The 16,624-nt window shown below is 37.4% G+C and overlaps 1 protein-coding gene across 6 annotated transcripts; it reads right to left on the bottom strand.

Moving 5' to 3' along the window:
- Positions 1 to 497: 497 nt before the first annotated feature.
- Positions 498 to 14,391, bottom strand: zdhhc23a (zDHHC palmitoyltransferase 23a). Of its 6 annotated transcripts, XM_081365657.1 has the most exons (9): positions 13,799 to 14,391; positions 12,425 to 12,795; positions 11,469 to 12,119; positions 8,885 to 9,052; positions 3,581 to 8,768; positions 2,726 to 2,808; positions 2,488 to 2,610; positions 1,476 to 1,564; positions 498 to 1,196 (listed from the first exon to the last, which is right to left on the bottom strand). In XM_081365657.1, exons 2-5 carry the CDS (start codon positions 12,544 to 12,546, stop codon positions 8,495 to 8,497), a joined length of 1,215 nt encoding a protein of 404 aa, XP_081221783.1. In that variant the 5' UTR covers positions 12,547 to 12,795; positions 13,799 to 14,391; the 3' UTR covers positions 498 to 1,196; positions 1,476 to 1,564; positions 2,488 to 2,610; positions 2,726 to 2,808; positions 3,581 to 8,494. The 6 variants fall into 6 exon arrangements, with proteins under 6 accessions (XP_081221783.1, XP_081221781.1, XP_081221780.1 ...); XM_081365655.1 differs by having other exon boundaries at positions 498 to 1,199; positions 2,726 to 8,768; XM_081365654.1 differs by having other exon boundaries at positions 498 to 1,199; positions 2,488 to 2,808.
- Between the last annotated feature and the right edge of the window lie 2,233 nt (positions 14,392 to 16,624).

The raw sequence follows: 16,624 nt of genomic DNA, 5'->3' as shown, positions 1-16,624 counted from the left end.
GTAGAAACAGCAGAAAAAGGACACTAAAAAGATTAATCTGTGGTCTGATTTTGCGAGAACGGAAATTTACATATAAGCCTAGCCATTATAATTTAACAATGGCAAAACCCTTGGTTAGACCCTAAAGACACCCGATGTTACCTGTTTCGCTTTGCATCACTTTATACAATTTATTCTGTTGCTTTGTACAAAACCTCTTTATTTGTTATCTTTTCATTTCTGAATAGGATGCAGTGACATGAGATGTGTTTACCTTTATTAGGTGTTAATGACTGCATTGTGTGACTGCATGATTAATTAGGTCAATCAGTAAATGATGTCATCAGAACTTGAAAGGTGCCAGAACAAAAGATCATACAGAGTGGAAATGAGACTTCAAATGATGAAAAAAGCAATAATTCTGCTCCTTCTGCCGATGAACCTTTTCAAATAGAAAGATCACTCAGAAGTCAGGAAGTTGCTTTTCTTGTGGTCATCAGAAACTGAATAAAATGTGCCACATGTAACATATGCCATTTTATTATCACAAAAAAGGAACCTTCACATACTTCTACTAAGTTATTAATCACATTATTGTTAATAATTCTCTTAGAGTTGTAACATTTGGTAATTTATAAAAAATAAAAATAAAACAGTTAATTATACGCAATGCAGACTTGCCTGACTTAAAATCATTTAATACACTGCCACCATCTGAACAACAAGGGTAATGCAAGTTGGTAGGATAAATTATGGTGATTTTCTTTTACACTTTTGACCTCTGCAGTTTACATTGATTATTACCATAACACTTCAGACCAACATAGAAGACTTTAATCACAATTACAACTCATGGACTTCTTTTAAATGACTTTTTTTTTTACACTATTCATCAAACTTGTGGCCAGATCAATGCCAATAAATTTTTTTATCATATTTTCATAATTTTCTTCTCCCCAGTCCACCTAATTTTATCATGATTGGAAAAGAACAACATATTTTCTCCATAGGATATTTCTTTGATGTTATTAAAAAACAGTCAATTTATTAGAATTTAGAGTAAATCCATTATTTGTAGACATATTGAGTTAAGTAATGCTCAGATAATTGTGGTCCTCCTTCTGCATCTCTTCCTCACTCTGTGTGCGAGTGCTCTTGGGTTTGTTGGACTGACCACTGGGAAGGCCTCCAGGATTCAATGCTGGGTTACTTCTCCTCTTCTGGTGGAAGAGACATTGGTTGAGATAAACAGGTCTGGCACATGCATGCATAAAACCTTACTTTACTAAGACACATTTATAGAAGACATTCCAGGTCTTTGTTAAGGTGGCATTCAGCATTCATGAAAAATTAGTTAATTTCTTTGTAAATCATTCACTAAACCATTCAGTCATAAGTTGTTTAATTGAATTCAATAGATTAATTTCTCTCTTTTTTATTCTTCGTCTTTTTTTCTTTTCTTTTTTTCATTAGAGATTTGAGTTTGAGATTATTACCTTATAGCAAACCACTCCAGCGATGATTCCACATAGTACTAAGAAACCCATGCCACAACCCACCGAGATTATCACTGTGTTGGGTAGACCTGAGAGAAGATTAACACAAATGTTTCATTTTTTTATTCATGTTTCTCTATTATCCTTCTTATTAATGCAACAAAAAAAGAGATACAGAATAAAACTGCCAGTTGCTGTTGCCAGAATAATTCTAAAAAATACTGTAAACATATTTGCAGAACAACCTGTACATTTTACAACTTAAAACTGTAATTTAAAAAAATAAAAAATAAACAGGTAAATCCAACAGCCTTTTTTTTTTTTTTTTTTTTTGCTGAATTAGCAAGTCCATACTGCAACTAAAATCTGTCTTGTAATCTAACCCTAACATATGTCATCCGCCATAATATCACAGGTGGTATACAGAGAAAACTCAAAAAATATAAAAGTAATATAAAAGAACTTTTAAAGAAAAAATAAAAGTTCACTACAAAGCTTTTCCTCTATCCGAGCTAAATTTATGGAAGGTGTACACAGTGTCATGCACACAAATAAGAAACACCATCATGGTAACACATGTTGACACTAAAATATTGCAATAAACATTAACAACATTAGATGTAACATAAAACCCTTATACATAACTGATAAGAAAAAAACAATAGGAAACATTATTAAAATGAAATCAAATGTGAAGTATCAGGGAATTCTGGGAATGTCAGTTTACGTTTTTTCACTGTAAATTATAAGATGATGAACAGTGGAACAAAGCACAGCACTTTTTTGCTGACTGTGTTATGCTTGTTGTGTTGTGTGCTTCATCTTGATTCTGAATGTTAAATCAGATATGGGTGTGAATATGGTGAATAACCATAATAGTTATAATTATCAGTTGAATGTATAATTATATAATGTCATTTGTAGGAACAACAAATTTTTTTTTTTTTTTTTTTTTGCTAACTGGCAAACTGTATGCCTGGTGTTATATGTTGAGAAAGATAATTTTTCTTACCATTTTCTGTCCTTTTCACTAGATTAATTTGTCCTTGAAGACTCCCTTGAGGGAAAGTGCTGAGTTTATAGCAGTAAGTCACAAAGTCGCTCTCTTGTAATTTTTCCAGTACAACGCTGTGGTCTGATTGTGCAAAAAGACGACCAGAATAGCTGTTGTTAACTATAGTGAGTCCATGGCTGGGGCTGAACACAAAAACCTTGTGATTCGGACACTTGCTCCATTCAGCGAGGCTTACTTTCATGTCACTTGTAACCTTGAATTTAAAAGTCGCACTCCCACCCAAAGGAGCCCGAATCACATCTTCATCTGTAAAGGCCCCTATGAAAAACAAAAAGAGAAAGAAGAAAAAGAAGAGCAAGAAGAGAAATAAAGAACCATTTAATGGCACAAACAACAATTTTCAGACCTGAACTGAACAGCCTCATTTATCAGCTTTTTCTCAGTTTAATCAGTAAATCTGTTGTTTAACAGTTTATAAAATAGGTGTAAAAAAAAGAGCTCTGTCAGGTGTTTGTAAACCCATATTTGCTTTCTCTTCCTGTATAACTGCCTCAGTTTCCTTCTTTTAACAGTTCAGTTGAGTTCTCACTTCATTAAAATATATTTCATTATATACATCACAAGATTAATAGCTTACACTTCTGTTCAAAAGTTTAAAGAGGAATACATTTTCTTTATTTTTTTTAAAGAAAAAAGTAAACTTTTGAATTTTAAATTCATTACATTTTTGTTATCATGATTTCCACCAAAAATATTAAGCAGCAACTGTTTTCAACATTGATTTTAAGAAATGTTTCTTGAGCAAATCTTTTATTTTAAAAAGATTTCTAAAGGATAATGTGACACTGAAGATCGCTGAAAGTGTTGCTCATGCCATTATAGGAATATATTTGAAAATATGTTGAAACAAAAAACTATTCTTTTATAATATTACTGTTTTTACTGTATTTGTGATCAAATAAATGCATCCTTGGTTCACATACGAGACTTCTTTCAAAAACATCATCTGACCCCAAGCTTTTGAAGGTACAACAAAAACCATAGTAAAGCCTCTTTCCATCTGTGTGTATGTCTCAGTCACATCTCATACCTGTTGTAAGAGTTATGAAGAGTATCAACAGGTGGGTCCGGTGTTGTTCAGATAATAGAGATGGGTTCGTCTGTCCGATCCTCATGGTGTCTCGTGCTATGCTGGACGTGTGATGTCGTCTAATGCTTTTTTTCAGCACAGAGAGAAAGTAACCACAAAGACAACCCTGCCTGTAGCTCTTTAGCCCATGTGGGCTAGGGTTTCAGTAAACTTTATCTTTAAAAACAACTTCCTGTAAAGTACCTCTTCTAAGAACTAGTAGAAGAGGTGCGATTGTTCCTTAGAATTCTATATTGTTTTTAAAGTAGCCAGAGATTTATACTCTTTGTACACTGCCATTTGTTTAAAAAAAAAAAATTAAACTGTACATTGTTCATGTCAACGTTTATTAATTAAAAAATGATTATTTTTTAAATAAAAAGAGTCTAGTGCCATTTCACTTCATTAAGCACATTTTAGGAGGAAGTGCAGTCTAAAGCACTCATGCAAATATGTTCTTGTGTTTTCTCCATCTTGTGTTCTACCTTGTTGTTGTACAGATGCAATTGGGCTATAAAACCACTTCCTGTCTCTCTCCGCTGCATAGGTAGGTCACTCATAACCTTTTTTGCATAATCAACACAACCAATGTCTCATACTCTAGTGAGTGGAATAGGCTATATATGTACTGTAAATAACAGAATTCATTTAAACACATTATCTTTATTTTTACACATATATGATGTATGAACATTCATTTAATATAGATGACAATAAAGAACTGTAAAGAACGCCATAACTTAACACACTGAACACAGAAATATGTCATTACAGAAAAGTGTACACCATCATTTGTCCTGAGAGAGTACCTAACAAATAGCAGCATATTTACAACAAGGATTATACATTTGGTGTAAAATGTTTTTTTTTGGTTTACTAGCACTTGGCAGGTTGATAAATCTATGGTCTATCTTTTTTTTTTTAGGGGTAATTCACCCCAAAAAATGAACATTTTGTCATCAATGAATCAGCCTCATATCATTCTAAACCTGTATTACTTTCTTTTTTAATTAATTAATTTAAAAATTATACTTTATTTTATTCTATTTATTTATTTTTGTCAGTGAAGTCCAAAACAACACTGGACCCCATTGACTTTGGTTTGGAACAACATAAGAGTGAATATACTGGACATTGGTCACCACTTTATGGACAAACACCACAGGCATTTTTTAAATGATTCTCTCCTTTAAATGATGACAGAAGTTTTCATTTTTGGGTGAACTGTCGTTTTAAGGTTTCAATAGATATCCCACTTTAAAAAGGAAATATCTACACAAAAATTGTCTATCTCTATGAAACACCCCCATCCTATGAAATATCAAGAGAACTTTGAAATAACACGAAGGTGAGTGATTGATGAACAAACTTCATGGGTGAACTATTTTAATATTTTAAATATAATATTTATAAAGTCAAGTCGTCACCTTTATTTATATAGCGCTTTTTACAATACAGATTGTTTCAAAGCAGCTTTAAAGAGATAACAGGAAAATAGTGCAGTAAGTTCAGTGTTGATTCATTTCCATTGTAAAAATCATTAGTTATTAATTAAGTTAATTTATCTATGCAGCAGCTCTGTTCAGTTCTCATATAATGGTGTCAACCACTGTCATAAATATCTATAAATATCTAACAATCACTAAAACATTTCTTAATTGCAATAATGCAGGGACATTTCAGGTTGTGACATTTATTTTCTGGACTTTGATTATCAGATAAAACTTATACTACTAATATTTCTTACACTTGTCATTAAAACACACATACTTGATTTGCTACTAAGATTACAAAGTTACCTACTTATGTTTGATCATTGCAGCATGTTGCATTAATACAATTTGATTAAATGCTATCAAGTTACAAGCCTTTATGGGCAAAGATTCCAGGCAGTTTAATTTCATGAAATAGCTGCTGTGTTTGCGTAACACTTTGAACCTAATTGAATATGCCTATACTCGATGAGCCAAAACATTATGACCACCTGCCTAGAATGCCGTTGGTCCTCCGTGTGCTGCCAAAACAGCGCTGACCCACTGAGGCGTGGACTCTACAAGACCCCTGTAGCCATCCTGTGGTTTCTGGAACCAAGACATTACCAGTCCTGTAGGTTGCGAGGTGGAGCCGCTGTGGATCCAACTTATTGGTCCAGCACATCTCACAGATGTTCAATTGGATTGAGATCTGCACTGTAAAAAAAGCAACTACATATTTTCCAGTTTACGAAACCTTTTGAGTCTCAAATACTAAGTAATATTAAAACCCATGTCAGACCAACAGAATTCCCACAAATGTTGTCTCAACTAGTCAAAGAACAAAGAACTTCATATTGCTGAAATGTAATATTTATATAAAATGTATATATATATATTGTCATTGTTGTTAGTTATTTGTTTTGTTGTGTAAAGAGCTCATCTTTTTATATTTGTTGATTGTCACCATTCTTAAGGTTTGTGTGTCAAGTGTTAAGGCCTACAGTATGTTAAACCATTTTTTACAGTGGGGCTGTTCCTCAAACCAGTCCTGAACATTTGTGTGCAGTGTGGCAGGTTGCATTATCCTGCTAAAAGTGGCCACTTCCACCAGGAAATGCCATTGTCATGAAGGGGTGTACCTGGTCTGCAACAATGTTTAGGTAGGTGGCATCTGTCAAACTGGCGTCCACATGAATGGCTGGACCCAGAGTTTCCCAGCAGAACAGTTCCCAGAGCATCACACTCCCTCCATCGGCTTGTCGTCGTCCCACAGTTCATCCTGGTGCCATCACTTCCCCAGGTAAACTGCGCACACGTACACAGCCGTCCACATGATGTAAAAGAAAGTGTGACTCATTGGACCAGGCGACCTTCTTCCACTGCTGTAAGGTCCAGTTCCGACGCTCACTTGCCCATAGCCGGTGGACAGGGGTCATCATAGACACCCTGATTGGTCTGCGGCTATGCAGCCCATTACGTAGCCCCATAACATTCATTCAAATTTTAGCCAAAGTTGCCCTAATGCATCGATGAGCCTTGGGCACCCAACACCTTGTCGCTGGTTTGTGGTTTGTCCCTCCTCGGACCACTGTTGGTAAATTCACCACTGCTGACCAGGAGCGACCCACAATCCTTGCCGTTTCAGAGATACTCTGACCAAGTCGCCCTTGCCATAACAATTTAACCCTTATCAAAGTCGCTCAGATCTTTATTCCCACCCATATCTTCTGCATCCAACACGTTTGCTTACCATCTAATCAACCCAAACCTTAATATGTGGCCTTGTTAGGAGATAATCAATAATATTCGCTTTACCTATGACTGGTCATAATGTTTTGGCTCATCAGTGAACATGACGACTGGAATAACCCCACCCCCAAAAATACCAAAAACACAAGCATTAAATATGTTTTCATCAATTTAAACTGACTGCCTAGAAGTTCCTGCTTGCCAGTTCCATAATGTCCATAATAAGTACCGTCCTGCCTGATGCAAACAAGGTAAATGTGTCAACCAACTTTTTAGGCCAAAACACAGTTGTGTTCAACACATCGCAAAATTAAAGGCCCGTACACACCGGGACGAATATCGGCGCGCGTTACTCGCCAGCGTTTTTCAACGCGTTTTTTGTGTTCACACCCAAGCGATTTTCGCTGACGATGAGCCGAGTGAACATGCAAATTCATTTCCTGACATTAGATGGCGCTTAATACCACTCCATAACAGTTCTCTTTTATCAAGATTTTTGTAGTCGCTGTCGCGTTTGTCATAGTTCTTTATGTTCCGACACCAACGAGACCAGCAGCTCTACATTCATCTTGCCTTGCATCTTCCTCGTCTTATTTCTTCCCGGCAGTGTTTAGATCATAGACAGTAAAAGAAATGGACACAGCGACCCCATTGGAACTCAATTGAGACAAGTGAAGCCCATTTTTAGCGATTTCTTAGCACTTCCTTTCCTGACGCGCAGACTCAAACCGAGCAAAGCGTTACACGGACCACGTGAGCAACCCGTCTGTCTTCTAGTAGCTGTGCCAAGAGAAATCTGAATCATTCCCTTCCGAATCTTGCAGAGACGGAGAGTGTGAGTAGGAATTGTCCATGAGCATGGAGCAGGATCAACTTTTGCTAGGTATTCTGATTAATTATATTGTCATTTTGCCTCTACGTCCCCCCGATTGTGCGTGAGCTTCTCCTCCTGTCCATACGGTAATCTCTCTAATGTGCGACAAAGAGTCGCTTGGTTATGACGCAATCGTTAGCCTACTTTTACAAAAACTGCTTCTACGGGGCCATAACATAAGCTACAAGGTAATGGAGCATTTTATACATTGTCGTGTTTCTTTAGAAATAAAAAATGGACAAATGGAGTCTTCAAACGCCTCAGATGTAAAGTTATTCGCTGTCAAAGTGACGCCAAAATGAATGGGAGTCAATGGGATTGCTAACGCAAGTGAAGTTCCGCTCAAGATGGCGGCACCCGGCCGACTTCAACTTCCGGTCGACTTCCTTCCCGCTTGGTTTAGATGCTACTCTGCATATATCTTCTTCGCCGTTACGTATGTGTGCTCGGCAAGACCGTTTTGTGTTTGAGCGCCCCCAAGTTGTGTTTTACTGTAACTTCAGAAGCTCCAGACACGTGAGCAAAAGCGCCAATCTCATTGGTCGGATAGTTTTTGACGCGGCGCGTCAAACCAAAAAAACGAGCCCGAGGCGTTTTTTTTAAAAATGACGCTTTTACGCGTGGTGTTTTTCCCGTCGGTGTGCACACTCACATTGGCGCCCTTTGTTTAGTCACGAGGCGTTAAACGTCGGCGAATATCGCGCGCGAAATTCGTCCCGGTGTGAACAGGCCTTAAGGCTTAAATACTACCCAGGATCATGCCTGTAGTTCCTTGTGTCATACCATGTCTGTGAAGGTGAAGGGGGATTCATTCTCATCCGTGTTCATTGTGAGGAACTGAATCCAGTTCTGGAGGAAGCCTCGTGAATAGACACCAGTCTCCACAACCAGGCCACAAAAGCGCCGTCTGCCGGTTTTGTTGCGCAAAGCAATTTGAGCTTCGCGTTCTGTTACGTTGTAACTGACATTGATAATCTGAAGGATGAACAGGTGGAGCAGACCACCTGTTATAATAACACTGTACCACACACATGTAAAGCACAGGGCTGTGCTACACACACAAACACACACAAATGTGTTATATTAGGCTGAAAACACTGTGTATGTGCATATTTCCATTAAACACATGTATACTGTATGTAAAAAATAAAGTAGTGGATGGTGTACCTGTATTGGTTGTAGACTCCGGGACAGTATAACATGGCTGTGAATAGACTCTGTCGAGGACATACACTCCGTAACACCAAATTTATCCCGTAGAAGGATGTCAATAGGAAGAGAAGAAGCGTCAAAATGAACTGCCTGTGATTGGATTGGCCTACACAGCTGTTTATCCTGTCGTGGAGACACAAAATGTAAGCAGTCATGTAAACACGCATACAGACATATTAAAGGTGCTCTAAGCGATGTCACACTTTTTTTAGGCCGAAACATTTTTTGTCACATACAGCAAACATCTCCTCACTATCCGCTAGCTGCCTGTCCCCTGAACACACTGTAAAAAAATGCGGTCTCTGTAGACAGCCCAGACTCCACAAATGACAACAAAAACAAACTGGCCCAGCCTTGGCCACGAAACATAACAAACAGTGTTCCAGCCAATAACCGACAAGAATGATTTGGGGGTGGGGGGGGGTTAGTGCGCGTGCACATGAAGGGGGATGTGGGGAGTGGAGGAGAGAGAAGCATGAAGAGGGAAGTTAGCTAGAGGAGAGATGTCCTAGACAACGACAGCGATAGAATTACATTCTCTTGAATTTTGATATGGCCGACAAATAGCAAAGAAGAGGGAAAAAGGAGAAGGAAGTCCCGAATCTACATCGGAAAAGCACGGAAGGGAGGGGGAGGGGGCAGGATGAGGAGGAGGGAGGGTCGAGCTAGCTAGAGAGACACTATTTTCTCTCTCTTTAATGTGGCTTTAATATGAATTACATTTTACAGTCTATGGCATGTTCCTGTTTTTATTTGTGCCTGTGTGTGTTGTTGAAGCAGCACAGAGACAGATTGGCCTGGCGAGATCTCCCTTTACTGTGCTGAAAGCTGCGTTCCTGTGGCCTTTGCACATGTCTTTCCAGCCTGCCCTGCTCCAGTGACGTCTTTTGGGAATCAGCTTGAACATATGTGTGTGTGATGAGGTAGTGTAAACATGCGTACAATTGTGAAAAGATCAGAAAAAGAATAAAAAAACTGGCATGATAATACTAAGGGAATGGCCTACAATTCATTTTGGAATTGTCCAACCATTTCTATACTAGGGATGTGCATGAAGCCAAAATAATGACATGAAAATTAATATTTGATATAAAACATATTCTTTTGATTGATTATCCAACAAGTAGCCTATAATGCAATAGTGAGTTTCTGACACCAAGATGTGAACATCATGAATGGCCACATTACTCTCTCTCCTTTTATTGTGCATACATCAGGGCTTTTATTTATGTTGGGTTTTTAATAAAAAAATGAATAATAAATAATTAAATATGATAATCATTTAAAAATACTATCTACGAAAAATTAAGCAGCGCAATTGTTTTAACACTGATAAAAGGAAATGTTTCTTGAGCACCAAATCAGCATATTAGAATGATTTCTGAAGGATTATGTGACACTGAAGACGATGCAGTAATGATGCAGAAAAATCAGCTTTGCCATCACAGGAATAAATTGCATTTTAAAAAATATTTAAAATGGAAAACAGTTATATTAATTGTAACAATATTTTACAATATTACTGCTTTACTGTATTTTTGAATATTAAAAATATATATGTATTAAATGCAGCCTATGAGTACTTTTGAAAACTTCAGAACTTTTGAATGGAAGTGTGGATACAGATAATTTTGTCATTGAAAGACACATACACATATCTTTACTTAGTTAGCCTACTTTTTATGGAAAGTAATGTGTTTCATTACTTTTGCTTTACTTTTTCTCACTTGGACTGGGCTTGCTTGTTTGTGTTTTTAATAACAACAAAAAAGTGCTATTTTTGGCAAATGTAAAGGTACTTTCACACCAAAAGTGAAATGAATAAGCTTCAAGTTGAAGGAAATGCACATTCACAACCGTACAGTAGAGGGCGCAGTTAAAAAAAAAAAAAAAAAAAAAAAAACTTCTGGATTGAAGAAGAATAGGATGGATAAGAAAATTCAACACGCTTACTCCAGCAATATCTAAAGTAATTTTTGCTTATTAGGATGGTTGAAGTGGATCAACAAACACGGGCTAATTGGTTAATAAAGTGAGATTAAATAAATAAAGTATATTTGTGTAATTTAATATATTTAATTGCAGGTTTGCATAATATTCTGGGATTGCATTTCACTGTTTTTATTAATTTTGAGTAATACTGAATCTGTTTTTGTGCAAGTGAGATGCTCACATTTGGTCTACAATAACATCATGCTTACACAGCAGCGCACACAAAGCCTCTGCACTTACTCATGATTTCTCTCACAATAAGGACAGAAGAGCTGTCAGTCAATAAATGGAAAAGCAAAGTAACTTGCGTTACTTATTTGAAAGTAACTCAGATATTTTGTTGTAAATTTAAAAGTAATGCGTTACTTTACTAGTTACTTGAAAAAAGTAATCTGATTACGTGACTAAATGCGTTACCCTAACACTGCATGGCCCCAGTGCACACCCTTTTTCTCTAGTTTTCAGAATATTTAAATAATAATTCACTTTACATTGAGAATAAAGTGTTCATACACAATTTTCACAGAAGAAGGAATGAGAAACCCACCAAACACAGTGGTGGTCCATTCGTAGGACACATGCCCCACAGATCCTGCAGTGCCCAGCTCTTGGTGGGCGCACCAGTCGGCACACAGGGCATAACTTCTTCTTTCCTTCCTTCTCCCCCGTTGACTGGCTGATTCCATTGCATGTGGTAGAGGCTCTGGGTAAGTTTGTGCTCTGATTGGTTGTAGAGCTACTGTTGATTCCCAGAGCTAATGATTGGGATTTGACAAGGCCTGGTCCCTGTTTGGTGCGCACAAGGGAGATAAGCGTCAACATCATGCCTGTCGTCGCGGTAACCAGCTGCAGATTACTTACGTCTCCTCTGGGAACGATCTCAGTAAGGAAAAGGTAGTACATATAGGCAAGGGAGAAAAGTGCCAAACTAAGGAAAAACAATGTGCGTCTTTTCCTTTTGTGAGTCACATAGTAATACCAAAGCACCAGTCCTGGTAGGGCAGTTAAGACTACAACTCCCAAGATACAATTAATTGCCGCTACTCGCAACAGGCCAGGAATTAATACCATGGGAGGTAAAACAGAGAGCTCCAATCGAAGGGGTCCTATGGCACAACATGGCAAACCCAAACAATCAGCCATATGAGAGATGAAACGAGAGAAGATGTCTGGCTTGTCTGGCTCTCCTCTGAGTAACCTAATGAGAAGGGATGACACAGGAAATAAAGACGTTTTCAATGAAAAGAGCTAAACAAATAAAAACCGATGGATTCACCCCTTAATTTAAAGGGTTGTCATCATTTGCACACCTTCACAGTCTTTTGTTGCATGGAAAATATAAGCTGCAAATGATCTCCTTAAAGCCTTTGTTAAAAACTGAAGGTGAGTAAACGAGGACAAAATTAATTTCTGTGTGAACTACTCTTTAGAAAGCTTATTTGAACAAATGCAATGACCAACTTCCCCTCCCTGCCATGAATGGTTAAATGGTTGACCTCTGACCTTTCACAGGCATCATCAAGTTCTTCACAGTCACAGCAGCAGTACTCTCTTTGCTGGTCGATGTCTCCACAGCAGCACAGAGGGTCATCTGGATGCGGGGGCTTAAAACGTTCTCGTTTCATCTCTTTATGTCAGAGACAATCTGCTTCCACTGTGAAATCAAGCTTTCTTCAGGATTCGGTTGGATCACATTTATTCAAATAAGAGGAAAGGGTTCGTTCACGTTTGGACAGGATTGATCCAGGGCTGTTGGTAGTTTTAGCTGTTAGCTGACATAACGGCTGCAGGTAGATTTCTTGTTCAGCTTACTTGCTGGTCATCTGCTGATTTTTACATCAGAAGCTTCGTGTAAAAAGCATGTGTTGCACCGGCTGGAAAGAAATAACAAAATCAGCCCTTGTCAATAGCGTTGTCAGTGCTCACCTTATATCACTTTACAAAAAAAATATTTTCTTGTTGATCTTGATGGTTATCAGACCATCCACAATGCGCAAATAACAAATTTATGAAACTGATTTTATGAAGTGTGCAAAAAAGTAGTGCCATAGCCCTCTTGGCATTTTTGTGCCATTTTTGCACAAGTTTCTTATTTCACCCTTTTTTTATTATTTAATAATGAACTTCACCGGGTGCATGGGTTCCTAAATCTAATTTAATACATAAATCTGTGATTTGGGTAAGAAAGGGTCATTCTGGTCTATCAAAGGAACTTAGCAAAATGTATGGGTTTTTTTTCTTTGACAATATAGGGGTTTTTGTCATGATCACTGGCATAAATATATGAGAAAATACAATAAATTAAATACAAAAAAGTTCAAGGGAGGTGAATCATTGTAATAGGTAATTTACACACTCATAAGCTCACTAACTAGTTTCAAGTCACAGAGGAACAGCACATAGTCAGATTTCTAACACTGAAATCTGGCCCAACCCATGTCTTTCTCAACTGGGAGCTGACACTGGCACAGACACACAGATGGACGCACACAATAACAAGCACTGGTCTATAATTATGTAGTGTATCAATGCAGAAAATATTATTAACATCTAAATCTGCTCTTTGTAACTTGAATCAAGGCCATCTGATGTCTCATGTGGATCATATAATTGGGCCATCAAAAACTTTTCCCTGAGAGGCCGCTCTCCATCATAAGTTGTGGAATAGAGAAAATAATTGAGCAGCATGTGTTTGACATCTTTTAAATTACATTTGATCCCTGGAGTAAAACAAGCTTTGCCCTTGATTGTGATTCAAAATTAACCCTAAATAGGACGATTACATTTCTGAAGACCACTTAAAATACATAATATCAACAATAATTGCATTTTTGAAACCTATATGAAAATGATCTTAGCATAATTCTTTTTTTTTACCTATGGTGAAACAGCCTCAACACAGATGGAAAGGCATCCCACACGAAGTTCTTCAGTTTATACATCTGTTTGTGGTGAGTCTTTCCTGATCTTCAGTTGCACTTGTAGTAGTTTGGAAAAAGAACAGGTCAGATTGTTTAGCTGAGATGTCAAGATGTCATCCATAGAAATCCAAATGAAGTTTTCCCCGTAATCCGATTATTTTTTTCTCTCGGTCAAACGAATAGGCTATTTCCCGTCAGAAAAAAAGCAGGTGGAAGTCCAGGCGCGTCTTCGTTTCATATAACAATTAGGCTATATAAATGTTAGCAAAATCTATATTTTTAAGCGATACATCTCATTTGTTTGCTCCTTAAAATACATGCAATAAACAGAAAGGCGCGTCCTGAGGTGCAGCTCGTGAAGATTCTCAGAACTGTAAGGAAGGCATGATAGATAAATGCGCGCTCCCGTTCCGGTCTCTCAAATGTTCTGAGAGCAGGCGTGTGAGAGGAACATCTTTATGAGCGTTGTTACCGATAGGGTTGGGTGCCGGCGTTGAAAAAGGAAGTTGGCAGGTGTTACCGTGACAGCGAAAACGTAAATCAACGCGGAAAGTTACCGGCGCGCTTACCGTGCATAACCGGCGGGCCGGACATCGAGTCACAGAGTACTTGTGACCTCAAATTTGAACTCACCTAGGAGAGAGCGGGGCACAACCTAACGCTCTTTTACTTTCTCAGTTTATGTAAACCTACTTAGGGTTCAGAGTAGGCTATATATTTTCCCCCGCATTAATTTCACACATGTTTAGTAGGCTATGTGGGTTTGTTTCATTAATACAATGTATACTTCTTCCTGGATATACCCCGAAAGAATGGAAGTGAAATGTGACAACATGCCCCCTAGGTGGGATACATTTTAACATGATATGACAGATAATCTGATCTAAAAAAAATAAATAGCCTACAAGACAAACTAAAATATTTTGTCAATAAAATACAATTATTAACTTTTTCATATAAAATAATGGCATTTTTTAAATAATTAAAAATAAACACATTTTTGAGTTTGACAACAAACCAAATCACAGCTATACAGCATAGTTCAAAATAGTTAATCATTTCTAAACATTGACCGTTGACCCTCAGTCTTTATTCACATTTTTCTCATGTTTTCTCAATAGAATTCATAAAAGTATATAGAATAGAATAGTTATCTAATAATGTTACAACATGCCCCACCTGCGCAACTGATTTAAACCTGGTTAGTGTGTTCTGCTGATAAGCATTAAAGGACTATCTCAACTGTTAAATAACATATATAAAATTAATATTAGATTTGTCTAATTTGAAATAAACACAAAAAACAGAGATGAAAAAATAACTTAATAAATTTACATTTGCTATGTTTAAAGTTATGTTCAGTAAAGATTTCTTAATTTTGGTGCATTGTTTTCTCTATAGTGTTGATATGGCAACTAGTAAATACACTAAGTTTCGTCATGCTGGCATGTGTGGAAGTATTTAAAACAAGTGTGTTACAACTAAACTGTTACAACTTTGTGCCCCGCTCACCTCTATTGTCTGCCCGTCAATTTTAACCCGTGTTTGTGAACAAATACGCTACAAAAACATTATTTAGTAATTGGCAGATTTTGATATAGGCCATTGTACGTAAACAAAAAAGTAAATTTTTAGTTTTATGACAATTGCCATTTTAAAAAGGTTTAAAAAGGTGTGCTGCTCGTCAAATTGGAAGCAGTCATGACCTTTCCCTTTTGACCCTTCACTTAACATTTTATGTTCTTACTTTATTTATGGGTCTGTTATGGGTCTAAATTGTACATCAATTGTATAAAAAAGAAGCATTGACTATACAACTCTTGAAAATAAAAAATAATTAGGCTATAATAGAAAATAATTTAAATGTATTATTAAAAAAAATAGGACCTATGGTGTTTTCATGTATAATGTTTTAGTCCGTCGGTATTGTGTTTTATTTATAGTGTGAGATTACTGAGTTCAAATTCACACCAAATCTAAATTTTTACATAAAGCAAGCAATATGGGCATGACACCTCTGCTCACCACCTCTGGGCATGACACTTTCTAGAAACATGGGCATTTCCTTTTAGCTTTCCTTAAGCAGAATTCGAAATGCCCATAGACCAGGTGTGCTACTGCTCATCCGGCGCGATTCTTGCAAGTCAGCCATTAAAATGTCCCTTCCGGTGGTCAGCAGGTGCTACATGATGTGAGAGCCAGTGGTCTCTTGTGGAGGTGAAGCTGCCGCTGCTCCTGCTGGAGTCTCCAATCCCATCAAGAAACAAAATACTTTGTAACAGCAGAGTCTTGACCAACGCTGTCCTTCTAAATAGTATACATGTCATCAGATCGCTTACAGTGCTCATAACTCTCTATCTTCCTTCACCCCAAACTTGGCTGTATGGGTACTCAGCAGTTGACACATCAATCTTTAGCAACCATATTCGGAGGTCAGGGTCAAATTATAGTCACAGTGGAGATGATATGTGACCTCCTTGTGCGATAGTTCAGATATGTGAAACCGTTTGATGTGACCACGCCCTCTGAGATCAGGTTTCTTGTAAGCGGTGACCTGAACCAACAGAAGGGACACAATGTTCCCTCATAAACCCAGTGCATGGGTTGCCTACTGTATGGTTAGACACCTGTCAAAGGCAAAATGACAGTGGAACTAGTTTCACAAACATAGAAGTGGATTAAATACTTGATTAATAAAAACAACACAAGTCCTATAGAAAAAAAGACTTTATGTCAAGGACAGTTTTCCCCAAATCAGAGGCATGTGCATAACTCTCAACTA

Source organism: Scardinius erythrophthalmus, assembly GCF_964197995.2.
Source record: "Scardinius erythrophthalmus genome assembly, chromosome: 5".
NCBI classification, from domain to species: domain Eukaryota; kingdom Metazoa; phylum Chordata; class Actinopteri; order Cypriniformes; family Leuciscidae; genus Scardinius; species Scardinius erythrophthalmus.
The sequence above is the reverse complement of the archived record's forward strand: the minus strand, read 5'-3'. Positions and strand labels throughout refer to the sequence as shown.